The sequence below is a fragment of the Catharus ustulatus genome, chromosome 3 (assembly GCF_009819885.2).
Source record: "Catharus ustulatus isolate bCatUst1 chromosome 3, bCatUst1.pri.v2, whole genome shotgun sequence".
In the NCBI taxonomy this organism is placed as follows: Eukaryota; Metazoa; Chordata; class Aves; order Passeriformes; family Turdidae; genus Catharus; species Catharus ustulatus.
Genome location: NC_046223.1, coordinates 118533116 through 118560107, shown reverse-complemented (window position 1 = coordinate 118560107; position 26992 = coordinate 118533116). Strand labels below are relative to the sequence as shown.

The 26992-nt window shown below is 50.9% G+C and overlaps 1 protein-coding gene and 2 long non-coding RNA genes across 3 annotated transcripts; 2 read left to right on the top strand and 1 right to left on the bottom strand.

Moving 5' to 3' along the window:
• Positions 1-3690: 3690 nt before the first annotated feature.
• LOC116994267 lies at positions 3691-4524 on the bottom strand. Its single transcript, XR_004417447.1, has 3 exons — positions 4274-4524; positions 3815-3831; positions 3691-3708 (listed from the first exon to the last, which is right to left on the bottom strand). It is a non-coding gene; the product is annotated as an uncharacterized LOC116994267 (long non-coding RNA).
• A 5085-nt stretch (positions 4525-9609) lies between these two features.
• On the top strand, positions 9610-10432 carry LOC116994262. Its single transcript, XR_004417444.1, has 2 exons — positions 9610-10205; positions 10289-10432. It is a non-coding gene; the product is annotated as an uncharacterized LOC116994262 (long non-coding RNA).
• A 1776-nt stretch (positions 10433-12208) lies between these two features.
• Positions 12209-26515, top strand: ZNF395 (zinc finger protein 395). The gene is made up of 10 exons (XM_033053707.2): positions 12209-12247; positions 15127-15472; positions 16134-16273; positions 17071-17156; positions 18489-18826; positions 19972-20072; positions 21959-22199; positions 22565-22681; positions 24447-24547; positions 25230-26515. Exons 2-10 carry the CDS (start codon positions 15137-15139, stop codon positions 25339-25341), a joined length of 1572 nt encoding a protein of 523 aa, XP_032909598.1. The 5' UTR covers positions 12209-12247; positions 15127-15136; the 3' UTR covers positions 25342-26515.
• Positions 26516-26992: the final 477 nt, after the last annotated feature.

The following is a 26992-nucleotide window of genomic DNA, read 5'->3' as shown; positions in this document are numbered from 1 at the left end:
GACGGGGCGAGGGGACGGAAGGGGAAGGGGGCGCGAGGGGAAGGGGAAGGCGGCGCCATGTTGGCGGCTGAGGGCGGCGGGCGCTGAGGGGCTCCGGCCGCGCCGGGCCCGGGGGTCGCTGCCCGCAGCTCCGGGAGCTCCGCGGTGCCGCTGCTCTGCCCGCGGCTAGGGGAGATCGCCCGTGTCCCCTCGGTGCCCTCAGCCCAGGGACATTCCCGGTGCCCCCGCGGTGCCCTCAGCCCCGGGAGTTCCCCGGTGCCATCACCGTGCCCTCAGCCCCAGTGCCCGCTCGGTGCCCTGAGCTCCTGCAGCTCCCTGGTGCCACCGCTCTGCCCTCAGCTCCAGTGCCCTCCCGATGCCCTCAAACCCGGGTGTCCCCTCGGTGCCCTCAGTATCTCCGGGCCCTCCTCGGTGCCCCCAGCACCGGTGCCCTCAGCCCCGGGTGTCCCCTCGCTGTTCCCAGCCCCGGTGCCCCCAGCCCGGGTTTCCCTCCCGAGCTCCCGGCGCTGCCTCAGCCAGGGCCGAGTTGTCCCCAGAAATTCTGGGATTTAGGAATGGTTTGGGTGGGATTCAGCTTAAATCCCATCCTGCTGCAACTTTCCGCCATCCCAGGGTGCTCCAAACTTTGCTTGGATGCTCCCAGGGATTCTCTGGGAATTCCTTCCCAAATCCTGTTTTCCTCTTTTCCCAGGGAATTCCCTCCATTCCCAGTTTGGGATTGGATCCATCCCCATCCCAACTCCTCTCTGGGAAGGAATTTTGGGGCTTAACTGGGAATTCAGGACTCCAGGAAGGGTCTCCTTTCCCTTTTCCATCCCTGAATTCCACAAAAATCCCTCGGGATGGATCCTGAGCATCCTGGATCCCAGAATCCTGGAATTCCATTGGTGGGATCCATGGATTTTAAATCCCATCCCAGGCTGCTCCAACCTTTCCTTGGACACTCCCAGGGATTCTCAGGGAATTCCACCCCACCCTTCACATCCCAGAGCAGGATTTTTTCCTAAATCCCACCTAAATTTTCCCCAATTTCCCCAATTCCTCATCACCTGAGCCGGATGGAGCCGACCTCACCTGGATGTGCTGCTCCAACCCCTGCTCTGTTCCCGATTTTCCCGTTTCCTTGGAGTTGTTTACCCCGATATTCCCCATGGGAATGGAGAGCGCCGGCGTTCCGGAAAAACAAGTGGGATTTGAAGGGCCCAGGTGAAGGCAGCGTTGGGAATTCACCCTCCAGCAACACCTGATCCCAAATTTTGGCTTTTCCCAGGAAAATCCGTTGTGAGGTGGAATTCCCAGAGAAGCTGTGGCTGCCCCTGGATCCCTGGGAGTGTCCGAGGAAAGGTTGGAGCAGTCTGGGATGGGGTTTAAAATCCATGGATCCCATCCAAATCATTCCAGATTTTGGGATCCAGGATGCTCAGAATGCATCCTAAAGGGTTTTTATGGAATTCAGGGATGGAAAAGAGAAGGGAGACCCTTCCTGGAGTCCTGAATTCCCAAAATTCCTTCCCAGAGAGGAGTTGGGATGGGGATGGATCCAATCCCAGACTGGGAGAGCTGGGGATGGAGGGAATTCCCTGGAAAAGGTGAATTTGGGAAGGAATTCCTGGCTGGGCTAGAATTCCCAGAGAATCCCTGGGAACGTCCAAGAAAAATTTGGAATATCCTAGAATCATGGGAAGTGTCAGGATTGCACCAGGATGGGATTCCCACAAACAGGAAAAATTCTGATTTCCAGCCCCTCCCTTTTTTTTTTTCCCAATCCCGATTTTTTTTTCCCAGCTGTTTTTCCAGGCTGGAGAGCTCCCCGGGAAAGGAAAAATCCCATGGAAAGTTCTGCTGGAAAAACAGGGATTGGATGGGAGGGAAAAGGGAGGCGATGTCCTGGATGGTGCTGCCCTCTGCAGAGATTCCCGATGGATGCACCGGGTGGGAAAAGGGAAAAAAGGGAAAAAAGAGGAAAGGGGAAAAAATGGGGGAGAAAAAGGGGAAAAAGCAGGGATAAAGGAAAAGGGGAATGGGGAAAAAAGGAGAAAGGGGAAAGGGGAAAAAGGGGAGGGAAGCAAAAAGAGAAAAGGGAAGGGAAAAATGGGAAAGGAGAAAAGTTAAAAAAAGGGAAAAGGGGAGGGGTTGGGGAAGGAATTTGTGAAGGGAATGGAATTTGGGAAGGGATTTAGGGAATGGGTTCAGGAAAAGAAGGGAAGGGAAAAGATTTAGGGAAGGGTTTGGAGCTCCAGGAATGCATTCTCATTCCAGGATTTCAGGGCTTGGAATGGGGTGGTCAGGGAATGGATTTGGGAAGGGATTTAGGGGATGGATTTGGGAAGGGATTTAGGGAATGGGGAAGGGATTTGGGATTTAGGGAATGGGATCCAGGCTGGAGCAGGATCCAAGAAGGACAGGGATCCCTGGAAAGGGATCCAGAACAGAGGAGGAATCTGGGAGAGAGGGAAATGTTGGACAAATGGGAATGGGGAACAAAATCTGGGATCAAGGATGGATGAGGGAGGAGAAGAGATCCAGGAGAGATGGGAATTTGGGATGGGGATCTGGGATGGGTTGGGATCCAGGACAGGGATCTGGAACAGGGATCTGGGATGGATTGGGATCTGGGACAGGGATCCCAGAGTTTATTTGGGATTTCAAGGCCAAATCCCAGATGCTGGGTAGGGGTCACAACCATGGGAATTCCCAAATATCCCAAAAGAATCCCAGGAATGCTGAGTGGTGTGAAGGGAATTTCAGGATTCCAAAGTTTAGGAAAAGGGGCTTGGATGGGAGGAGGAGCTGGAATTTTGGGATTTCCTCAAAGGGGGTGTGGATTTGGGGGATCCCATCCCAATCCTATCCTCACCCCAAAGCCCAACCCAATCACAATTCTAAATCCGATCCCAATTCCTTCCCAATCCTATCCCATCCCAATTCTAAATCCCATCCCACTCCCAAATCCCATCCCAATTCTAAATCCCATCCCAATCCCAAATCCCATCCTAATCCTACCCCCATTCCAATCCCATTCCCTGTGGGATGATCCCATTCCCTGTGGGATGATCCCATTCTCATGGGATGATCCCAATTCCCTGTGAGATGATTCCATTCCCTGTAGGATTATCCCATTCCCACTGGATGACCCCATTCCCACAGGACAGTCCCATTCCCACTGGATGATCCCATTCCCTGTGGGACAATCCCATTCCTAGTGGATGATCCCATTCCCACTGGGATGGTCCCATTTTCTGTGGGATGATCCCATTCCCTGTAGGACAGTCCCATTCCCTGGGATGATCCCATTCCCACTGGGATGATCCTGATCCCATTCCCTGGCACGATCCCGATCCCATTCCCTCGGGAAGGGCGGGGCCGTGTCCCGGTGCCGTGTCCCAGTTTTGGGTCCGAAGGTCCCGGCCCCGCCCGGCCCCGCGGCCGTTCCTGGTTAATGATTTCCCGGGAATTGCACGGGGAGGAGCTGCAGGAGCCAGCGGGACTTTGAGCCGGGGCTGGCACAGCTGTGGGGTCGGCACCAAAGGGGGACAAACCCCGGACCCAAACGGGGCTGAACCCCAAACGGGGCCGGGACTGAACCCCTGAACCCAAAACGAGGCTGAACCCCAAACGGGGCCGAACCCCTGAACCCCAAATGGGGCCGGGGCTGAATCCCTGAACCCCAGATGGGACCAAACACCTGAACCCCAAATGGGGCTGAACCTCCAAACCCAAAATGGGGCTGAACCCCAAATGGGGCCGGGACTGAACCCCTGAACCCCCAAATAGGGTCGGGGTTGAACCCCCAAATGGGGCCAAAGCCCTGGACCCCAAATGGGGCTGAACCTCCAAACCCAAAACGGGGCTGAACCCCAAATGGAGCTGAACCTCCAAGTGGGAGGGCAGCCCTGAACCCCAAATGGGGTCAAACCCCTGAACCCCCAAATGGAGCTGAACTCCTGAACCCCAAATGGGGCCAGAATTCCAAAACTGAACCCCTGAACCCTCAAAATGGGGCTGAACCCCGAAATTGGGTTGAACCCTTGAACCCCAAATAGGACCAGAAGTGCAGCCTTGAACCCCAAATGGAGCCAAACCCCAAATGGAACCAGCCCCCTGAACCCCAAAATGGGGCCAGAACTGAACCCCCGAACCCCAAATGGAGCTGAACCCCCAAGTGGGAGTGCGGCCCTGAACCCGAAATGGGGCCAAACCCCTGAACCCCAAATGGGGCCAAATCCCAAATGGGGCTGAGACTGAACCCCTAAATCCCCAAATTGGACTGAACCCCAAATTAGGGTGAACCCCTGAACCCCAAATGGGGCCAGGGCCAAAACCTCAAATGGAACCAAACCCCTGAACCCCAAATGGAGCTGAGACTGAACCCCTAAATCCCAAAATGGAGCCGAACCCCAAATTAGGGTGAAGCCCTGAACCCCAAATGGGGCCAAACACCTGAGCCCCAAATAGGGCCAAAACTGAACCCCCACTAAACCCTAAATGGGGCTGAACCCCAAATGGAGCCAAACCCCAAAAGGGGCCAAACCCCTGAACCCCAAGAGGGGCCAAAACTGAACCCCAGTGGAACCCCTAAATGGAGCTGAATCCCAAAATGGGGCCAGAACTGCAACCCTGAACCCCAAATGGAGCCAAACCCAAAATGGGGCTGAGACTGAACCCCTAAATCCCCAAATGGGGCTGAACCCCAAATTAGGGTGAAGCCCTGAACCCCAAATGGGGCTGGGGCTGGACCCCAATGGGGTTCCCAGTGGGGAAATGGGGAAAAATTGAGGAAAAGGAAATTGGAATTAAAGGGGATAATGGGAAAAATTGGGGGGATGGAAGAAATGGGGAAATTTGGGCAAAAATGGGGAAAAGGTAAAAAGGGGGAGTGGGAATGAAATGGGGGAATGGGGAAAGATTGGGGGAAATGGAAAAAAATGGGAAAAAATTTAAAAATTGGGAAATTTGGGGAAATGGGGAAAATGGAGAAAAATTGAAAAAATGGGGGGAAATGGGAAAAAAAATGGGAAAATGAAAAAATGGGGAAAAATTGAAAAATGGGAAAAATGGGGGAAAATGAAAAAATGGAAATTTGGGGAAATAGGAAAAAAATTTAAAATGGGAAAATATGAAAAAATAGAGGAAAAGTTGGGGAAATGGGAAAAATGGGAGAAAATTTAAAATGGAGAAAAATTGAAATAATAGGGGGAAATGGGAAAAATTGGGAAAATATGGGGGAAATGGAAAAAGGAAAAATGGGGGGAAGGAAAAATTGGGGAAAATTGAAAAAATTGGGGGAAATGAAAAAAATTGGGGAAATGGGGAAAATTGGAGGAAAAGGAAAAAAAGGAAATGGAAAAAAAATGGGAAAATTTGGGGGAAATGGGAATAAAGTGGGAAAAGGAAAAATGGGGAGAAATAGGAAAATTGAGAAAATTTGGGGAAAAAAATGTAAAAAATGGGAAGATTAAGGGGAAATTTTTAAAAAGGGGAAAATGGGAATAAAATGGGGAAAGATTTGGGAAATGGAAAAAAAGGCAAAAAAGGAAAAAATGGGAGGAAATGGAAATGGGGGAAATGGGAAAAAATTGAGAAAATTTGGGAAAAATGGGGAAATTAAAAATGGGGGAATTGGGAAAAAATGGGAGAAAAGATAAAATGGAAAAACAGAGGGAAAGGGGAAAATTATAAAAATGGAAATAGGACTAAAACGGGGAAAATATAAAATAGGGAAAAAATGGGAAAATTGATGGAAAACTGGAGGGAAATGAGGAAAAAATGGGGAAATTGGGGAAAAAATGGGAAAATGTGGGAAAATTTTAAAAAGGGGGAAATGGGGGAAAATTTAAGAAATGGGAATAAAATGGGGAAAGATTGGGGGAAATGGAAAAATGGAAAATGGGGGAAATTGGTGGAAAATTTGAGGGAAATGAGGAAAAAATGGGAAAAAGGAAAAATGGAAAAAATGGGAAAAAATGAAAAAATTTGTGAAAAATTGAAAAAAGGGGAAAATTGAAAATAATGGGAAAATTTGAGAAAATGGGAAAAATTGCAAAAAAGGGAAATTTGAGAAAATGGAAAAAAATTTTAAAAGGAAAATCGGGGGGGAAAATGAGAAAATTTGGGAAAAAATGGGAGAAAAGGTAAAGTGGAAAAAAGAGGGAAAGGGGAAAATTGTTAAAATGGAAATAGGAATAAAATGGGGTAAATAAAAATAGAAATAAATGGGAAAATTGATGGAAAACTGGAGGGAAATGAGGAAAAAATGGGAAATTTTGAAAAAATGGGAAAAATTGGGGGAAAATTAAAAAAAAAAGGGAAATGGGGGGAAAATGGGAAAAATGTAAAAAGGAAAAAAGGGGGAAATTGAGAAAATGTGAATAAAATAGGGGAAAAATGCAGAAAAATGGGAATAAAATGGGGAAATGTTGGGGGAAATGGGAAAAAGGAAAAAATAGAAAAATGGGAATAAAATAAGGGAAAATAGGAAAATGGGAAAAATGGAGGAAAAGGGATTATTTAATTTCAAACCAGGAAAAAAAAGAGAATTTTTCCTCATTGATTCCTTGTTTCCAGAGGATTTGGATCTGGGATTTTGCTGAGTTAAATTAAAATTTAATGGGAATTTAATGAGATTTTCCTGGATTTGGGGTTTTTGGTGGATTTTTTTTTTCTTAATTTAAAATTAATTTTAATAATGAAAATTAATTTTAAAATGGGAAGAGCTTGGGGAAAATAAAAGGATAAATAATGAAATAAATGAAAAACTAATTATATGAATAATGAAATAAAATGCAGTAAATGTATAATAAAATATGAAATTATTATATAAAATTATAAAGCAAAATCTAGTAGATATTTAATAAATATAATAAATAATTTATTAAATAAATATTAAATATAATCTTAAATAATTTATATTAAATAATTTATATTAAATAATTTAGTAAAATATTGCAAAGAAATAATAAAATCAAAATAACAATATCAAATAATAAAATCTAGCAGAGATATAATTTAGAATAATAAATTATAAAGTGATAAACAATTAAAAATTAACAAATGATGATGCAAAATAATAAATAATAAACCAAACTCTGGTAAATTCACCCTACACCATAATAAAATTTAAAATTATATAAAATGATAATTAATAAAGTAAAATATTAGTTGATAATGTAAAACATAGTTAATATATGAGAAAATAAATTATAATAAGTAATAAATAAAATATAGTTAATATATAATAAAATAACAAGCAATTATATAGAATAATGTAAAAATACATCAAATAAAAAATTTGCAAGTAGATAATGGAATAATAAATTATGTGTAATAATAAATATTTTTAATTAATAAATGATGATGCAAAATAATTAATAATTAACCAAAATCTGGAAAATTCACCCTGGAAAAAAATTCCAAATTTTTTATTTGGGAATAAAGGAATCAGGAAAATAATCCCAAATTCTTTATTTGAGAATAAAGGAATCAGGAAAAAAATCCCAAATTCTTTATTTGGGAATAAAGACAGAATTCATGGAATCAGGAAAAAAAATCCCAAAATCTTTATTTGGGAATAAAGGGAGAATTAATGGCATCAGGAAAAAAATCCTAATTCTTTATCTGGGAATAAAGGCAGAATTCATGGAATTCTCTCATTCAGGATTTCTGGGAATGAGGGGATGAGGGAATTAGGGAAATTAGGGAATGACAGAATGAGAGGATGAAGGAATTTGGAATTAGGGGGATTTGGGAATTGAGGGGAATTTGGGAATGAGGGATATGGGGGAATTAAGGAATGGGGTATTAGGGAAATTAGGGAATGAATGATGAGTTAAAGGAATTGGGAAATGAGGGGAATTAGGGAATGAGGAAATGGAGAATTTGGGGATGAGGGGAATTAGGGAATGAGGGATATGGGAATGAGGAAATGAGGGGAATTAGGAAAATTAGGGAATGAGGGGATGGAGAACTAGGGAATGAGAGGAATTAGGGAATGGGGAATTAGGGGATGATGGGAATGACAGAATGAGGGGATAAGGGAATTCAGAATTAGGGAATGAGGGGAATTAGGAATGATGAAATGGGGGGAATTAGGGAAATGAGGGGATGAGGGAATGGGAATTGGGAGATGAAGGAATGACTGGAATTAGGGGATGAGAAGATGATAGAATGAGGGAATAGGGGATGAGGGAATGAAGGGAATGTAGGAATGAGGGGAATTAGGAAATAAGGGAATGATGGAATGAGGGGGATAAGGGGAAGAAGGGAATAAAAGGATTGAGAGGTTGAGGGATAAGGGAATGGAGGGACTGAGGGAATAAAAGGATTGAGCAGGGTAAGGGGAATCAGGGAACGAAGAAAATTAAGGAACTGAGCACGATGAGGGCAATAACAGGTATGAGAGGAATAAGGGAATGAGAGGAATAATGGAGTGAAGGTCCTGAGGCAAGTGAGGAAAAGAGAACTGAGCGGGACTGAGGAGAATAAGGGAATGAAGGGACCGAGGGGCTGAAGGATTGAGGAGGATGAGGGGGCTGAGAGACTGAGGGGCCTGAAGGAGTGAGAGGGCCGAAGGATGAGAGAGAGCGCGGAGGGGACCAGGGCGGTGAGGGAGTGAGGGGAGTGAGGGAGTGATGGAGGGGAGTGAGGGGAATGAGGGAGTGATGGAGGGGAGTGAGGGGAATGAGGGAGTGATGGAGGGGAGTGATGGAGTGAGGGAGTGATGGAGTGAGGGGAGTGATGGAGGGGAGTGATGGAGTGAGGGGGCTGCAGAGCCGAGGCCGCAGAGGGCGCTAAAGCACCGAGGCCGCTGAGGGGCCGAAGCCACCGAGGGCGCTGAAGAACCGCGGGCGGTTAAAAACCGCAGCCGATGACGGACTGAGGGCGCTGAGGGGCCGAGGGAGCGCTGTTACACGGCGGGACGCACTGCCCGCCTCTGAGGGCGCTGAGGGGCCGAGTGTGCACTGTTCCCGGCGGACGCTGTTACACGGCAGGATGCACAGCCCGCCTCTTAAAGGCGCTGAGGGGCCGAGCGGGCGCTGTTCGCTGCCCGCCTGTGGACAGCCAGCCAAACGCCGCTACCCGGCGGGACGCACTTCGGCGTCTGAGGCCGCTCGCTCCGCGCCGCCGCCATGAGCGCCCGCGAGGGGCGGGGCTTCCCCCGCGGCTCCCGCTGCCATTGGCCGCCGCCGCGGCGCCGCCCGCCGCCATTGGCCGGTGCCGTCCCGCCTCCCCCGGCGGGCGGGGCCGCGAACGTGCGGCGCGGGCCGTTCCCGCGGGCGGGGGGCGCGCGCGGCGCCTCGTGGGGAACTGCACGTAGCCAGGGCGGGGGGCGGGGAGGGCACGCGGCGTTCCCGCCAGCGCCGGGGGCGGGGAGGGAGCGCGGGGGGAGAGGGAGAAGGTGAGGGAATGGGAGAGACGGAATGGGAGAGGGACGTGAGGGGAGATCCCGGGGGAGATGGGGAATGACCATTTGTGAGGGGAGGTCATGGGAGAGATCATGGAGGAGGTGAGGGGGGTCCGTGAGGGGAGGTCGTGGAGGAAGATGAGAGGTGGCCATGGGATGTGAGGGGCAGCCATGAGGGGAGATCTTGGAGGAGGTGAGGGGCAGCCCTGAGGGGAGATCATGGAAGGCAAGGGGCAGCCATGAGGGAAGATCATGGAGGAAGATGAGGGGCAGCCCTGAGGGGAGATCAAGGAGGAAAATGAGAGGCGGCCAGTGGGATCTGAGTGGCAGCCATGAGGGGGAATCATGGAGGAAAATGAGGGGAGAATGTGGAGGAAGATGAGGGGTGGCCGTGAGGAAAGATCATGGAGGACGAGGGGCAGCCATGAGGGGAGATCGTGCAGAAGGTGAGGGGTGGCCATGAGGGGAGATCTTGGAGGAGGTGAGGGGAGAACATGGAGAAAGATGAGAGAGGTCCATGAGGGGAGAATGTGGAGGAAGATGAGGGGAGATCGTGGAGGAAAATGAGATGAGAATGTGGAGGAAGATGAGGGGGGGTCTATGAGGGGAGAACATGGAGGAAAGTGAGGGGCAGCCCTGAGGGGAGATCACGGAGGAAGATGAGGGGCAGCCCTGAGGGGAGATCACGGAGGAAGATGAGGGGCAGCCCTGAGGGGAGATCACGGAGGAAGGCGCGGCGCAGCCCATCCTGCAGGTTTGAAATATCTCCTCTCAGGTGTGGCAGCAGAACGAGCCGCCTCCCAAGGTGAGATCTCAAGGCGATGGATTTCACAGGCACCTCCTCTGCATATGTAATAACTCGCTTTTAAATTTTAATTTTCATTTTAGCATGTAATGAGCTGACTGAGAAAACCAAGCCTGAGGAGCTTGGGAGGAAATTGAGGAGTGTTTCTGGAAATGGAAGATTTTGAGTGCATTGGAGAAGGTATTTTGTTTTACAAATTAAAAAAATAAAGATATTTTGTTGGGAAATTGCATCAGGTTTCATCATTTGTGTCTCAACTGGGTGAAAAGCCCTTCTTGTCCCAGCATTTTACCTTGGACAACGGTGGTAAAATCCCACCTGGGCTGTGTAAATTCCTTGGTGGTAAAAATAAACATTTTTAGAGGCTGGCACAGGCCCAGTGTTTGTACAGCAGCTCTGCCTTGACGCGCTATAAAGGGACAAACACCAAAATTAGGGAATTTTTGTCATGGCGACAAAAAGCTGAAGGGTTTGGAGGGAGGGGAAAAATAAAGTGGAATAAACACCAAAAGGAAAAAAGGGGTGCTGGGGAAACCCCAATCCCTTGGGAATGGGGTAAAAGGGAACAACATTCCTTGGAAAAGGGGTGACAGGGACCCTGATCCCTTGGGAAAGAGAGCAGGAAGATCCAAATTCTTTGGAAAAGGGGTGACAGGGACTCCAATTCCTTGGGAAAGAGAGCAGGAAGATCCCAATTCCTTGGGAAAGGGATCACAGGCACCCCAATTCCTTGGGAATGAGAGCAAGAAGATTCCCAATTCCTTGGGAAAGGGATCACAGGCACCCCAATTCCTTGGGAATGGGGGTGACAGGGACCCCAATTCCTTAGGAATGGGGTGCAGGTAGATCTCAATTCCTCGGGAACGGGATCACAAGGACCCCAATCTGTTGGGAAGGGGATCACTGGGACCCCAATTCCTTGAGAATGGGGTGCAGAAGATCCCAACTCCTTGGAAAAGGGATCACAAGGTGCCCGATTCCTTGGGAATGGGGATCACAGGCACTCCAATCCCTCGGGAAGGGGATCACAGGGATCCCAATTCCTTGAAAAAGGGATCACGGGAGCCCCATTCCTTGGGAATGAGGTTTGTGAAGACCCCAATTCCTTGGGAAAGGGATCACGGGGACCCCAATCCCTCGGGAACGAGGTGCAGGCAGATCCCAATTCCTTGGTAAGAGGTGCAGGGAGAGTCCCACCCCCGCAGGCAAAAAACCAAAAAAAACCCAAAAACCAAAACCCCCGAGGGCCCAAACTTGAACCACCACTAAAACCAGACTTTTTAAAGCCCAACCTAACCCAGGAAGCGACCGGAGCTGCGAACATTAAAACAGCGGAGCCCCGAGGGCTGCGGGCCCCTCACGGCCCGGCCCGGCTGGGCGGGGAGAGCCGGGGAAAGAACCGGGGGGAGAGAAGGAGAGACGGAGAAGCGGGGAAAGGAGGAGGGGAGAGAGAACGAGGGGGAGCGAGGGGCAGAACGAGGGGACAGCGAGAGAGATCGAGGGGACAACCAGGGGACAGCGAGGGGACAGCGAGGGTCTCTCGGTCCCGCTCTGCCCGCGGCGCTCCCGGGCCGGGCCGGCGGGGCCCAGCGGGGCCGGGGCTCGGGGCCGGGCTTTGGGGGCGTTTCACGGCGAGGCAGCGGCGGAGCCAATGCGCAGGAAGGGGCCGAGCATGTGGGGAGAGGTTGTTTACAGCAGCCCGGCCCCGGGAGCTTTAACCCGGCCGGCGGCGAGGCCAAGGCGCGGAGCGCGGCTCGGTGAGTTGTGCGGCGGGGCGGCGTCCCCCGAGCTCGGCTTGCTGCCCTGCTTATTCTCCTCGTTCTTCTGCGTCTTTCTACCCCTCAGGGAGAAAAAATGGGGGGGAAATGATGATAATAATAATTAAATAAAAAAAACCCCGCGCGCGGGAGCGGCGGTTCCCGCCCGGCCGCGGCTCCGCCCCCGCCCCGCCCGGCCCGGCGCGGCTCAGCCCGGGATCGGGAAAGGGAACGGGATCGGGAACGGGAAAGGGAACGGGGCTTTACCGACAGCCACGGCCGGAGGTAAGCGGGCACCGAGCCGGCTCGGGCTGGGGAGCAGCCGGCTCTGGTTCTGCCGGTGCCGGTGAGAGCAGCGCCGGGTCCTGCCCGGGTCCGGCTCGGGGCATCCTCCGGGGTCTGCCCGGGCTCCGTGTGCCCCAATCCCGGACATTCCCGTCCCTGCCCGGGCTCCGTGTGCCCAATCCCGGACATTCCCATCCCTGCCCGGGCTCCGTGTCCCCCCATCCCGGAGCATTCCCTGCCCGGTGTCTGTCCCCCCAATCCCTGTCTATCCCCCCAAATCCATCTCTCTATCCCAATCCCTCTGTACCCCCCTCCAGTCTGTCCCGGTCCCTCTGTCTGTCCCAGTCTCTGTCCCTATCCCTCTGTCTGTCCCAGTCTCTGTCCCTATCCCTGTCTGTCCCGATCCCTGTCTGTCCCGCTGTCTCTCCCCTCAATCCCAGTCCCCTCCCACCCCGATCCCGCTCCGTGTGACCCCCTCTGTCTGTCTGTCTGTCTGTCTGTCCGTCCCTCCGTGTCCCCCGCCCCTCACACGTGCCCTGCCCGGTGCCGCCCTCCAGGCCCGGCCATTCTCCTCCTCCTCCTCCTCCTCCTTGGCCGCCTTCCCCACGTGCCGTGCACAATCCACGGATCCCCAAATCCAGGAATCTGTGGATCCACGGATCCAGGAATCCACAGATCCCCAAATCCAGGAATCCATGGATCCAGGAATCCACAGATCCCCAAATCCAGGAATTCATGGATCCAGGAATCCACGGATTCCCAAATCCAGGAATCTGTGAATCCACAGATCCAGGAATCCACAAATTCACAAATACAGGAATCCACAAATCCAGGAATCCACAGATTCACAAATCCAGGAATCTGTGGATCCACAAATCCATGGATCCACAAATCCTGGAATCTGTGAATCCACAAACCCAGGAATCCATGGATCCACAAATCCAGGAATCCACAAATGCAGGAATCAAAAAATCCAGGAATCTGTGAATCCACAAATCCAGGAATCCATGGATCCACAAATCCAGAGATCCATGGATCCACAAACCCAGGGATCCACAGATCCAGGAATTAATTAATCCACAGATCCAGGAATCCGTGGATTCACAAATCAAGGAATATAGGGTCCCAGGAGTCCAGGGATCCACAAATCCAGGAATCCATGGACCCAGGAATCCAGGGATCCACAAATCCAGGAATCCACAATTTCAGGAATTTGTGGATCCCCAAATCCAGGAATTCATGGATCCCAGAGGATGTTTTTTCAGAATATTTTGGGATGAGGAGAGGATTTTTTTTTTTGGGAAGAGGGAGAGGAAAAGTTGGTTTGTGTCCAGGTTTGGCAGCCTGGAATTTGCGGTTCCGGTTTTTGTCGGAGTTTGGCTGGATTGGAGGGAATTCCTCCCACAAAAAAAAAAAAAAAGGTAACACGAGATTTTTGCGTTCCGTGGGGAGGGATTTGTGCCAATTTTCCTGGTTTTCCCAAAAAAAAAAAGAAAAAACAAACCAGGATGAGCGCCAGGACATTTTCCCCATGAGGAAAATTCCTCATTTTCCAAGCTCGTCATTCCCAAACCACACAGCACGGGGGGAAAAACATTAAAAACATTCCCAGTTTTTGGTTTGTTTTTTTTTTTTTTTTTTTTTTGGGAAATACGAATCCACGCCCAGAATAATTCGGGATCCGTGATTGGGAACAGCTGGGACAGGGCTCCGGGGGCCTCCGCTGGATTTTGGGACAAAAACCGGGCGGGGATTTCTTGGCACGGCCGTTCCGGGATGGGATCCAACATCCAAAAAAAAAAAAAAAAAATCTGCCGGAATTTTGGCTCCGGGCAGGGTTTTCCTTCCCTCGGGCAGAGAGGGCCGGAGGGGGAAGGAAAAACGGGAGAAGGGAAAAGGAAATTCCCGAGGGAATGAGGAGGGAATGAGGAGCGGGAGGGGAATCGGAGCCGGCGGGGTCTGTGCTGGGGATTGCGGGGTTTGGATCCCAGATCCCGGGATATCCCAGAGTTTCTCCACCTGAGATTCCCTGATTTGGATCTGAAATCCTGGGATTCCCCAGTTTGGATCTGAAATCCTGGGATTCCCCAGTTTGGATCTGAAATCCTGGGATTCGCCAGTTTGGATCCCGCATCCTGGGATTCCCAGATTTAGACCCCAAATCCTGGGGTTTGCCAGTTTGAATCCTACATCCTGGTATTCTTGGATTTGGATCCCACATCCTGGGATATCCCAGAGTTTCTCCACCTAAGATTCCTGGATTTGGGTCCCCAAATCTTGGGATTCCCTGGTTTGGATCCTGCATCCTGGGATATCCCAGAGTTTCTGTGCCTGGGATTCCTGGATTTTGATCCCAAATCCTGGGATTCCCCAGTTTGGATCGCACATCCTGGGATTTTCCAGAATTTCTGCATCTGAGATTCTTGGATTTTGATCCCAAATCCTGGGATTCCCCAGAATTTCTCCACCTGAGATTCCTGGATTTGGATCCCACATTCTGGGATTCTCCAGTTTGGATCCCACGTCCTGGGATTTCTGGATTTGGATCCCAAGTCATGGTGTTTCCCAGAGTTTCTCTGCCTGAGATTCCTGGATTTGAGTCCCAAATCCTGGGATTCCCCAGTTTGGATTCCAGATCCTGGGATATCCCAGAGTTTCTGCACCCAGTGCCAGCTCCCGCTGCCATCCCCATGTCCATTTGTCTGTCCCTGTGTCCCCAGTGCCATCCCTGTGTCTGTCTGTCTGTCCCCAATGCGCCATTCCAATCCCCATGTCCGTCTGTCCCCATGTCCTCATTGCCCAATCCCCATGTCCGTCTGTCTGTCCCTGTGTCCCTGTGTCCCCAGTTACCATTCCCGCGTCCATCCGTCTGTCCGCAGCGTGCCCGCCATGGCGGCCGTGCTCTCGCGGCGCCTCGGGAAGCGCTCCCTGCTCGGCACCCGCGTGGCTGATCCCGAAATCCCGGAGCTCTCCCCGCTCGATGACGGATCCACAAATCCCGGCTCAACAAATCCCAGCTCAACGAATCCCGGATTAACAAATCTCGGATTGCCGAATCTCGGATTCCCAAATCTTGGATTGCCAAATTCTGCATCGCCAAATCCTGGATTCCCAAATCTTGGGTCCCCAACTCCTGGATTCCCAAATCCTGGATCACCGAATCCTGGATTGCCAAATTCCGGATTCCAAAATTTTGGAAGCGTCCGGCAGCTCCAAGGGCAGCAGGTACTGCCTGGGATGGGGGAGGAGAAAAAAATTCCCAGGGTTTTCTGGATCCAGAGGTTTTGGTGGGTCATGGGATCCGTTTCCTTTGGAGAAATCCCAGATTCTGGGGAAAAGTGGGAATTTTTTTTGGGAAAAAGAGGCAAAGCTTGATGTGTGTCCCTCAGCACTTCCATCCTGCTGAGGGGGATTTGGGAACATCCAGAATTCCCTTCCAAGAGCTCTTCCCGGTTTTCCAGTTCAATCCCAAGGGAAATAAAATTCCCAGATTCCAATCCCTTGGGAATTCCATCTCCCAATTCCAATTCCAAAGGAATTCAATCCCTCAATTCCAATCCCTTGGGAATTCCATCTCTCAGATTCCAGTCCGAGTTTCTGGATCCTTGTGATCCATTGAAAAGCCCCAATCCCTGTTTTTGGGAATCCCAAATCATTGTGTTGCTCCCCCAAATCCCAATCCCTGGTGTGACAAATCCCTGGAGGAATTTTCTCATTAATGGGGGTGGGAAATTTGGGAATTCATTTGGGATTAATCCCAATGTTTGGAGGGTTGGGAAATCCCTGGATTTGGGATTGCTGGCGGTGGGCAGAGCAGATTTTTTTGGGCTCAAGCTCAGAATCTGGGATCACCCCTCACATCCCAAACCTCTCCTGCCTTTTCCAGGTCTTGGTCACTTCCCTGGATGAGCAAATCCCGGGATTCCCGGCGTGCTGGAGGGTGCAGGACACGCTCCAGGCCCCATCCCTGCCCAATTCCGGCATTCCCGAGAGATCCGTGTCCAGCAACATCGACGTTCCCAAAAGGTCGGTGCCTTCTCCTGGGATCCCAAATCCTGGGAGATCCCAGAGATCCCAAATCCTGGGATATCCTAGAGTTTCTGTGTCTGGGATTCCCCAATTTGAATCCCACATCCTGGAATCTCCCAGATTTTCTCCATCTGAGATTTCCCAGTTTGGATCCCAAATCCTGGGATATCCCAGAGTTTCTTCACCTGAGGTTCCCCATTTTGGATCCAAATCCTGGGATTCCTCAGTTTAAATCCGAAATCCTGGGATTCCCCACTTTGGATCCTAAATCTTGGGATTGCTCAGTTTGAATCTCACATCCTGGGATTTTCCAATTTGGATCCTGAATCCTGGAATCTCCCAGATTTTCTCCACCTGGGATTCCTCATTTTGGATCCCAAATCCTGGGATATCCCAGAGTTTCTATACCTGAGGTTCCCCAGTTTGGATTCCAAATCCCTTGATTCTCCAATTTGACTCCTGAATCCTGGGATGTCCCAGATTTTCTCCACCTGGGATTCCCCGGTTTGAATCCCTAATCCTGGAATTCCCCAGTTTGGATCCCATATCCTGGGTTTCCCAAATTTGGATCCCTAATCCTGTCATTCCCTGTTTGGGATCCCAAATCCTGGGATTCTTCGCTTTACATCCGGATCATTCGGACAATCCGGAGGGCGTTTCCATTTCGGATTTCAAGGCTTCCCCTCTAATTCCCCACTGACTCTCCCCTCCCAGCCATCCCATCTCCCTGGGGAGGGAATATCTGGTGCATCCGCGTGTCGTTCCCGTTGAATTCCCAAATTTCCCGGTTCCAGGCGCCCGGACGCGGCGGTGGAGATGGACGAGATGGTGGCGGCCATGGTGCTGACGAGCCTGTCCTGCAGCCCCGCCCTGCAGAGCCGTGAGTCCCGCCCCAAAATCCACAGAAATCCTGGAAAATCCGTGGGTGCACCCCTGGAAAATCCATGCATGCACCCCAGGAAATCTGGGAATGTTCCCCTTCCCGCCGGGGTCGAGGCCGAGCGTTGGCGGCGCTGCCGAGGGGATTTGGGATTGCTCTGGGAATGGGGATTCCAAACCCCCTCCTGGAAAATCATTTCCAGGCAGGAACTGTTCCCAAAATCCAACCTGAAATTCCCTGGGGAATTCCAAACCTCCTTTCCAGGAAGGAATTCCCAAAATTCAGCCTGAAATTCCCTGGAACAATTTGGGGGAAATCCCAATCCCACCTGTCAGGGAATTCCACATCAATGTCCCCAAGTGCCACTTCCTCAGGGATTTGGAATTCCTCTGGGAATGGGGACTCCAAACTTCCCTGGAAAATCATTTCCAGGCAGGAATTGTTCTCAAAATCCAACCTGAAATTCCCTGGGGGATTCCAAACCTCCCATCCTTGAAGGAATTCCTAAAATCCAACCCAAATTTTTCCTGGAATGGTTTTGAGGAGAAATCCCAATCCCACCTATCAGGGAATTCCACATCAATGTCCCCAAGTGCCACTTCCACAGGGATTTGGGATTCCTGCAGGAATGGTGACTCCAAATCTCCTTTCCATGAAGGAATTCCCAAAAATCCACCCCAGATTTTTTCCTGGAATAATTTTGGTGCTGAATCCCGACCCCAGGGAATTGCAGGGAGCAGAATTCCGCGGGGATCCCGGCGCTGTCCCCTCGGTGCCACCTGCGGCGGGGAGGGACGGGGACAATTCCCGGTCACGGCTTTTTTTGGGAGCTGCCGCATTCCCGAGGGGTCAGAGGCTCCCGGGGCGGATAAAAATATCGGGATGGAAAAAATCAACCCGGGAGCCGTGGGAAACGCTCGGTGTCACCTCGGGGTGGCACAGAGGGGACAAAGCTGGGGGGAAAGGCCAAGGTGACGGTGGCACTGTGTCCCCAAGGTGATGGTGGCCCTGTGTCCCCTCCACACAGAGGGATTCAGTTGTCCCTGAGGTGACAGTGGCACCGTGTCCCCAAGGTGATGGTGGCCCTGTGTCCCCTTGGTGACGATGCCACCGTGTCCCCTCAGGGGTTCAGTGGCTCTGTGTCCCCTCTCTGACAATGTCTCTGTGTCCCCTCGGGTTCAGCTGTCCCCTCAGTGTCCCCTCAGTGTCCCCTCGATGTCCCCTCGCTGACTATGTCCCCGTGTCCCCTCAGTGACAATTCCCCCATGTCTCCTTAGTGACCATGTCCCCTCGGTGTCCCCTCGCTGACGATGTCCCCGTGTCCCCCCTCAGCCTCGCAGGTGGCCGCAGGTGACCCCTGGAAGGACGGCGGGGACGTGTCCGACAGCGGCAGCAGCACCACCAGCGGCCACTGGAGCTCCGGGGGCGGCCACTGGAGCAGCGCTGGCAGTGCCACCGCGTCCCCCCCTCACCGCGGTGGCAGTGCCACCCCGTCACCCCCTCACTGTGCCGGCAGTGTCACCTCGTCCCCTCCTCACCGCCCTGGGAGTGTCACCTCGTCCCCTCCTCACCGTGCCAGCAGTGCCACCCCGTCCCCTCTGACCGACGACGGCTTCGACACCGACCCCGAGCCCTCCCCGCCGGGGGAGCCGGCGCCGCGCCGGAGGAAGGTGGGTGACAGGGACAGGGACAGGGACAGTGTCCTGGGTGGCACTGGGCAGGGGTGGCACTGGGCAGGGGTGACATTGGGCACGGGTGATACCGGGAAAAGGTGACACCGGGAACAAGTGACACCGGCCTCAGGTGACACTGGGCCTGGGTGACATCAGGCAGGGGTGACACTGGACAGGGGTGATACTGGGCTCGGGTTACACGGTGCGTGGGTGACACTGGGGTCAGGTGACAGCGGGCACGGGTGACAATGTCCTGGGTGACACCAGGTGACAGCAGGTATGGGCAGGACTGGACAGGGGTGACACCAGGCTCAGGTGACACTGGGCAGTGGGGACACAATGTCCTGGGTGACACCAGGCACAGGTGACATCAGGCAGGGGTGACACTGGACAGTGGTGACACCGGGCTCGGATGACACTGGGCAGTGGGGACAATGTCCTGGGTGACACCAGGCACTGGTGACACCAGGTATGGGTGACACTGGGATCGCGTGACACCAGGCTTGAGTGACAGCAGGCAGGAGTGACACTGGGAAAGGGTGACAGCAGGCAGGGGTGACGCCAGGATTGGGTGACACCAGGCTCGGGTGACACCAGGCAGGAGTGACACCATTTTCAGGTGACATCAGGCAGGGGTGACACTGGACAGGGGTGACACTGGGAAAGGGTGACAGCAGGCAGGGGTGAGAGCAGGCAGGGGTGACACTGGGTGACACCAGGATTGAGTGACACTGGGCAGTGTGACACCGGGCACGGGTGACACCAGGCAGGGGTGACCCTGGACAGGGATGACATCAGGCAGGGGTGACACTGGACAGGGGTGACACCGGACAGGGGTGACACCAGGCAGGGGTGACACTGGGCTCAGGTGGCAATGTCCTGGGTGACACCAGGCAGGGGTGACACTGGACAGGGGTGACACCAGGCAAGAGCAACACCGGGCTCAGGTGACAATGTCCTGGGTAACACTGGGCTCAGGTGACACCAGGCAGGGGTGACATTTGGGCACAAGTGACACTAGGCACAGGTGACAATGTCCTGGGTGACACCAGACACAAGTGACACTGGGCTCAGGTGTCCCCAGGCTGGGGTGGCAGTGTCCCACTGTCCCCGGGCCGCGGTGACGCCGTGTTTGTCCCCAGAACTCGGCCCGGGTGATGTTCAAGTGCCTGTGGCCCGGCTGCGGCAAGGTCCTGCGCTCCGGCGTCGGCATCAAGCGCCACGTGCGCACCCAGCACCTGGGGTAAGGCTGGCACCAAACCAAACACCCGGGGGGGGTTTATCCCTCTGGAATTACCAACTCCTGTGAGGATTCCTGACCCCAAAATCTCTGGGGTTTATCCCTCTGGAATTCCCAACTCCTGTGGGGATTCCTGACCCCAAAATCCCTGGGGTTTATCCCTCTGGAATTCCCAATTCCTGCAGGAAATCCTGATCCCAAAATCCCTGGGGTTTATCCCTCTGGAATTCCCAAATTCTTAAAGGAAATCCTGACCCCAAAATCTGTGGGATTTATCCCTCTGGAATTCCCAATTCCTGCAGGAAATAAATCCTGACCCCAAAATCCATGAGATTTATCTCTCTGGAATTCCCAATTCCTGCAGGAATTCCTACTCTCCACCCCCAAACCTGGGCGGTTTATCCCTCCAGAATTCCCAATTCCTGCAGGAAACCCCAATCCCAAAATCCATGGGATTTATCCGTCTGGAATTCCCAAACTCCTACAGAAAATCCCAATCCATTTCCAACCCCAAAATCTCCAGGGTTTATCCCTCTGGAATTCCCAGTTCCTGCAGGAAATCCTGACCCCAAAATCCATGGGATTCAATTCCCCAGAATTCCCAATTCCTACAGGAAATCCCATGGGAAATGGGCACTTCCCCAGCCACCATTGTGTCCCAAATTTCTGGGATTTTCCAGGATTTTCCTTCAGGTTTTGGGAATTTTTGGCTCCAGTGTTGTTCAGATTCTGTTGAATCCGTGGGGTTTTTCCCTCTGGAATTCTGAATTCCTCTGGGAAATCCCAACCCATTCCTGACCCCAAAATCTAGGATTTTCCAAGAGTTTCATTTGGGTTTTGAATCCAGGATTTTTCCAGGAATTTCCTTTGGGTTTTTGGGAATTTTTGGCACGGGGGGAGTTCAGGCTCTGGAATTCTTTGGGAAAATATGAGGAGAGGGAAGCAGTGAGCAGCTCCAGGCTGTCCATCCAGCACTGAAAAAAAATCCTGGAATTGGCTTGAAAATCCTGGAAAAATGCACTGGAAAATCCTGGAATGGGGCTTAAAAATCCTGGAAAACCTCACTGGAAATTCCTGGGAATAACATGCTGGGAAGTCCTGGAAAAATGTACTGGAAAATCCTGGAATGTGCTGGAAAATCCTGGAAAAATGCACTGGAAAAAAAATGCTTGGAAATTTTGGAATGGACTGGAAAATCCTGGAAAATGGCACTGGAAAATCCTGGAAAAACACGCTGAGAAATCCTGGAATGGACTGGAAAATCATGGAAAAATGTGCTGGAGAATCCTGGAATGGGCTGGAAAGTCCTGGAAAAACACTCGGGAAAATCCTGGGATAGGCTGGAAAGTCCTGGGAAATCCTGGGAAAATGCACTGAAGAGTCCTGGAAAAAAAGTTCTTGGAAATCCTGGAATGAGCTGGAAAATCCTGGAGAAAGATGCTGGAAATTCCTGGAAAAATACATTGGAAAATCCTGCAATGAGCTGGAAAATCTTGGAATGGGCTGGAAAATCTTGGAATGGGGTGGAAAATCCTGGAATAGGGTGGAAAATCCTGGAATGGGCTGGAAAATCCTGGAAAATCCTGGGGTAGGGTGGAAATTCCTGAAAAACACACTGGAAAATCCTGGAAAAGAGCTGGGAAAAAAAGAGCCAGGACCCCTCGGTGTCACCTCTGTCCCTGCAGGGACGGTGGTAATGCCCTGGTGTCCCCAAACGGTGGCAGTGTCCCCTCGATGTCCCCAAACGGTGGCAGTGCCCAGGTGTCCCCAAACGGTGGCAGTGTCCCCTCAGTGTCACCGCTGTCCCTTGTCCCCTCGGTGTCACCGCTGTCCCCACAGGGGTGGTGGCAGTGTCCCCTCGATGTCACCGCTGTCCCCTGTCCCCGCAGGGACGGCTCCGCGTGGGAGCAGCGGGAGCGTGAGGAGGATTTTTACTACACCGAGGTGCAGGCCCGGGAGGAGCCACCAGCCGAGCTGCCACCCCCTGCTGTCACCGGTGTCACCTCTGTCACCAGTGCCACCGTGCCCTGCTCTGCCCCCATCGTCATCCAGCCCGGGCCCTGCCAGCCCGGCCTGAGCCACTCGGCCCCCGGCTCCTTCTGGCACATCCAGGCCGACCACGCCTACCAGGTGAGGGGACAGCGAGGGGACAATGTGGGGACAGCGAGGGGACACAGCTGGGATATGGCTGGGGACAGCACGGGGACATCCATGGGGACAGAGCTGGGGACATCCCAGGATTTGTGTCCCTGTCCCATCCCTGTTTCTGCCTCAGGGATTCCTGTCCCTGTCCCCTGAGTGTCCCCTCTGCCATCAGCAGAGCTCCATAAATGACTGGAAAACCAGAAATATGGATGGGATTTGGGGCTTGGGGTGCAGGAGTGGAGAAACCACCACGTCCCCACTGAGGTGACGCCGGTGCCACCCCCGTGTGACAGCGGGAGGGAGGTGACAGCAGTTCCCAGCCCTCATCCTGTCCATTTCTGTCCCTGCAGGCGCTGCCCTCCATCCAGATCCCGGTGTCCCCTCACATCTTCACCAGCATCAGCTGGGCCGCTGCCACCTCCACCCTGCCGTCCCTGTCACCGTCACTGTCACCGTCCCTGTCACCGGTGAGTGTCACCTCCACCCTGCCGTCCCTGTCACCATCACTGTCACCGTCCCTGTCACCAGTGAGTGTCACCTCCACCCTGCCGTCCTTGTCACCGTCACTGTCACCGTCCCTGTCACCGGTGAGTGTCACCCCTACCCTGCTGTCCCTGTCATTGTCCCTGTCACCGTCCCTGTCACCGATGAGTGTCACCTGTGCCCTGGACTGGGCAGCCCACCATGAGCCAGTGCCTCTTTCTTCCCTCCTTTTCTCCTCCTTTTTTCCCTCTTTTTTCCCTCATTTTCTCCTTCCTTTCCCGCCTCCTTTTTTTTTCCCCTTTTTTCTCTTTTCCCCTCCTTTCCCTCTTTTTCCCCCTTTTTTCTCTTTCTCACTCCTTTCTCCCCCATTTTTCCTCCTTTTTTTTCCTCTCCTTTCCCCTCCTTTTCCCCCCTTTCTTCCACCCGTTTTCCCCTCCTTTCCACCTCCTTTTTTCCCCTTTTTTCCTCTTTTTCCCCCTCCTTTTCCTCCTCTCCTTTACCCCTCTTTTCCCCATTTTCCCTCTTTTCACATTCTTTTTCCCCTCCTTTCTCTCTCTTTTTTCCCCCTTTTTTGTCTTTTTCCCCTCCTTTCCCCCTCCTTTTTTCCTCCTTTTCCCTGTCCTCTCCCCCTCTTTTTCTTCCTCTTTTTTCATCTTTTCCCCCTCTTTTGCCCCCTTTTTTTCTTCTTTTCCCCCTCCTCTTTTCCCCTGGCTTTTCCCCACTTTTTTCTTCCTTTTCCCCTCTCTTTTCCCGCTTTTCCCCCCCTTTTTCCCCCTCTTTTCCTGCCCTTTTCCCCCTCTTTCCCCACCCTTTTTTTCCCGCCCTTTTTCTCCCCTCACACCTCTCCCCATCCCCCTCCCTGAGGAACCCACACTGGTACACCACAAAACCCCTCACCTTCACCCTTTCAATCCCCTTTTCTGTGCCTTTTTGTCCCTTTTCTGTCCCTTTTGTCCCTTTTCTCTCCCTTTCTGTCTCATTTCTGTCCCTTTTGTCCCATTTCTACCCCGTTTCTCCTCAGGCCCAGAGCCGCTCCCTCGGTCTCAGCGAGCCTCGGCCACCACCATTGCTGCAACCTCAGCTCCTCGTGGCCTCCCTGCCATTCCTCCCCTGCACCTTTACCCATTTTGTTCCTTTTCTGTATCTTTTTGTCCCTTTTCTTGCCCATTTTGTCCCTTTTGTCCCATTTCTGCCCCGTTTCTCCCTCAGGCGCGGAGCTGCTCCCTCAGTGAGCCTCTGCCTCCGCCATTGCTGCAACCCCAGCTCCTTATGGCCTCCCCCTGACCTTTACCCATTTTCTCCCTTTTCTGTGTCTTTTTGTCCCTTTTCTGTGCCTTTTCTTGCCCATTTTGTCCCTTTTGTGCCATTTCTGTCCCGTTTCTCCCTCAGGCGTGGAGCCGCTCCCTCAGCCTCAGCGAGCCTCGGCTGCCATTGCTCCAGCCCCAGGTGGCCTCCCTGCCATTCCTCCCCCTCACCTTTACCCATTTTTGTCCCTTTTCTGTGTCTTTTTGTCCCTTTTCTTGCCCATTTTGTCCCTTTTGTCCCATTTCTGCCCCGTTTCTCCCTCAGGCGCGGAGCTGCTCCCTCAGTGAGCCTCTGCCTCCGCCATTGCTGCAACCCCAGCTCCTCATGGCCTCCCCCTCACCTTTACCTGTATTCTCCCTTTTCTGTGTCTTTTTGTCCCTTTTCTGTGCCTTTTCTTGCCCATTTTGTCCCTTTTGTCCCATTTCTGTCCCATTTCTCCCTCAGGCGCGGAGCCGCTCCCTCAGTCTCAGCGAGCCTCGGCCGCCGCCATTGCTGCAGCCCCAGCTCCTCGTGGCCTCCCCTCCTCGCCTCCCCCTCACCACCAGGTAAGAACCCAAAAAAACTCCAATTTTATATTTATTTTGCTTTAGGATATAGCTGTGAGAATTTGTAGTTGGGAGAAAAATTCCATTTTATTCCATTTTTTTTTAGCAAACTTTCAAGCAGTGCCTTCCCCCCACAACTCGTTCTGGGGAAAAATTTTTTTTGGAGAAAATTGAAAAAAATTTGGAGAAAACGGAAAAAACCACCTGTTTATTTAACAGGTAAAGCACTTCTCTGCACAAAAATTAGCAGTATGAAGTTGTTTAACAATATTTTAAATTTAACAATATTTAATAATGTATCAACAATATTAAATTTGTTGTTTTGAAAACACGACAAATTTAGCGGAGTTTTTTTCCTGGTGTTGGTTATAGGAACTTTTTTCCACAAGAAGAAAAAAAACCTTTAATTTTTTTACTAATTCCTTTTATTTTTACAGCTTTTCCAAGCTGTGTTTACAGTCCATATTAAACTCATGAGGTGTTTATTTGAAAAATGAACTGTTCAAAACTAAAAGTTCTTTTTATATTTTTTTTTATTTCTGTTCATGCTTTATGGATAAAGGAATAGATAAAGGAGTTCTCTCTAGGAGTAGAGATCAGCTTTGAACAATTCTAAGAAAAAAGGGAAAAAATTAGAATTCAGAGAAAAAAAATCCCCACAATTCCTCCCTTTTCCTCCCAGAAAAATCCGCGGCGAAGCCAAGAAGTGCCGCAAGGTTTACGGCATCGAACACCGGGACCAGTGGTGCACGGCGTGCCGCTGGAAAAAAGCCTGCCAGCGTTTCCTGGACTGAACCCCACTCCCACCTCCTCCTTTTTCCCACCTGGAATTCCCTCTGGAATCCAGGAATTCCTTTCTGGAATCCGGGAATTCCCCTCAAATCCGGGAATTCCCCTCAAATCGGGAATTCCCTCATTGCTGCAACCCAGGGACCGTGGGGGTCCCTCCCGAGCTGTGGGAATCCTTCCAGAAAATCCTTCCAGGAAATCCTTCCAGAAATCCCTTTCCTGCTTTTTTTCCTCCCCATTTTTAAACCTGAAGAGGAATTCAAGGCTGGGAAAAAACGGAATTTGCATCCTCGGGGTATTTCACGGCGATTTGGGGACCAAAGATTTTTTTTTTCTCCGGAATTTCCCAGATCTGCTGGAAAATTCCCCAAAATTTGGAGTTTTGGGGCAGTGCTGTCTTTGCCTAAAAAGTGCAAATCCCTCAGATCCTGTAAGGAAAAGGTGGGAAACAATAAAAAAGAAAATGTTGGGATATCCCAGGAAAGATTTTATTTTTTTGGGGAGCTGGAAGTTCCCATTCCTGTAGGGATGTGGCTTTTCCCTTGGTTTTTGGGGAGAAAAATTCCCCAAAAAAATTTAAATCAGGAAAACTTTTTCAGGGATTCCTCCTCTTTCAAGGAATTCCCAAATTCCTTCAAAACCAAGCTGAGGAATTTTTTGGGTTTAATGGATTTTCCAGCAGCTGGAAAAAAATGAGAAGTTTCTTTTGTGTATCCCTAAATGAATCCAGTTTGGAATCATGGAATGACCTGAAAGGTCTCAAATTCCAACTTTTTCCATTTGCTGGGAATATTTTTTGGAATCCCATGGAGTTGGCTGAGCCAAGAGCAATCCCAGCTTGGTTTTAGGGATTTAAAAGCATCAGAGTTACTTAAAAAAAAAAAAAAAAAGGGGGAATTGAATAATTGGGAGAATCCAAAATTGGGAATCTCAGCCAGGTTGGGGAATTTTTCTGTGGAATTTTCTGTGAAATTTCCAGCTCAGGTTTGAAATATTTGGAGAAACAGAAAAATGGGAGAGGGGAAAACCCAAAAAAGGAGAATTTTTGTTTTCCTCAGACCTTGTGTCTTTATCCCTGTGCTTTGGAGATTTCATTCCCTGTTTTTCATGGCCCACATGGATCTGGCCATGGCTCAGCTCTAGCTCCTTTTTCCCTCCTTTTTTCCCCTCCTTTTTTCCCTCCTTTTTTCCTCCTTTTTCCTTTTTTCTCCTTTTTTTCTCCTTTTTTTCTCCTTTTTTTCTCCTTTTTTTCTCCTTTTTTTCTCCTTTTTTTCTCCTTTTTTCCTCTTTTTTTTCTCCTTTTTTTCTCCTTTTTTTCTCTTTTTCCCCCTTTTTCCTCCTTTTTCCCCCCTTTTTTCCCTGCTTTTCCTCCTCCAGCAGCCCTGAGCCCTCCCCTACCTGGCAGAGATTCCCTGGAATCCCAAAATTTAATCCCAAAATTTTATCCCAATTTTTTTCCCCAGCACCAGCCAAAACCCAAACCTCGCAGCTTTTTCCTATTTTTCCATTTTTAACACAAAAACCTCTGTGGGGGAGGAGTCATTTATGAAAAATTTTCCTTTCCTTCTGGGAATATCTTGGAATTTTCACACTTTAAACCCAAAATCTCCAGCAATCCCAGCAGTTTCTTGGCTGGAATTTTGAATTTTTTCCCCT

Coding starts and splice junctions, on each gene's coding strand:
- ZNF395 (XM_033053707.2), top strand. CDS start 15,137: ATGGCGGCCGTGCTCTCGCGGCGCCTCGGGAAGCGCTCCCTGCTCGGC. Junction 15,473..16,133: donor GGCAGCTCCAAGGGCAGCAG/GTACTGCCTGGG, acceptor TGCCTTTTCCAG/GTCTTGGTCACTTCCCTGGA. Junction 16,274..17,070: donor AACATCGACGTTCCCAAAAG/GTCGGTGCCTTC, acceptor TCCCGGTTCCAG/GCGCCCGGACGCGGCGGTGG.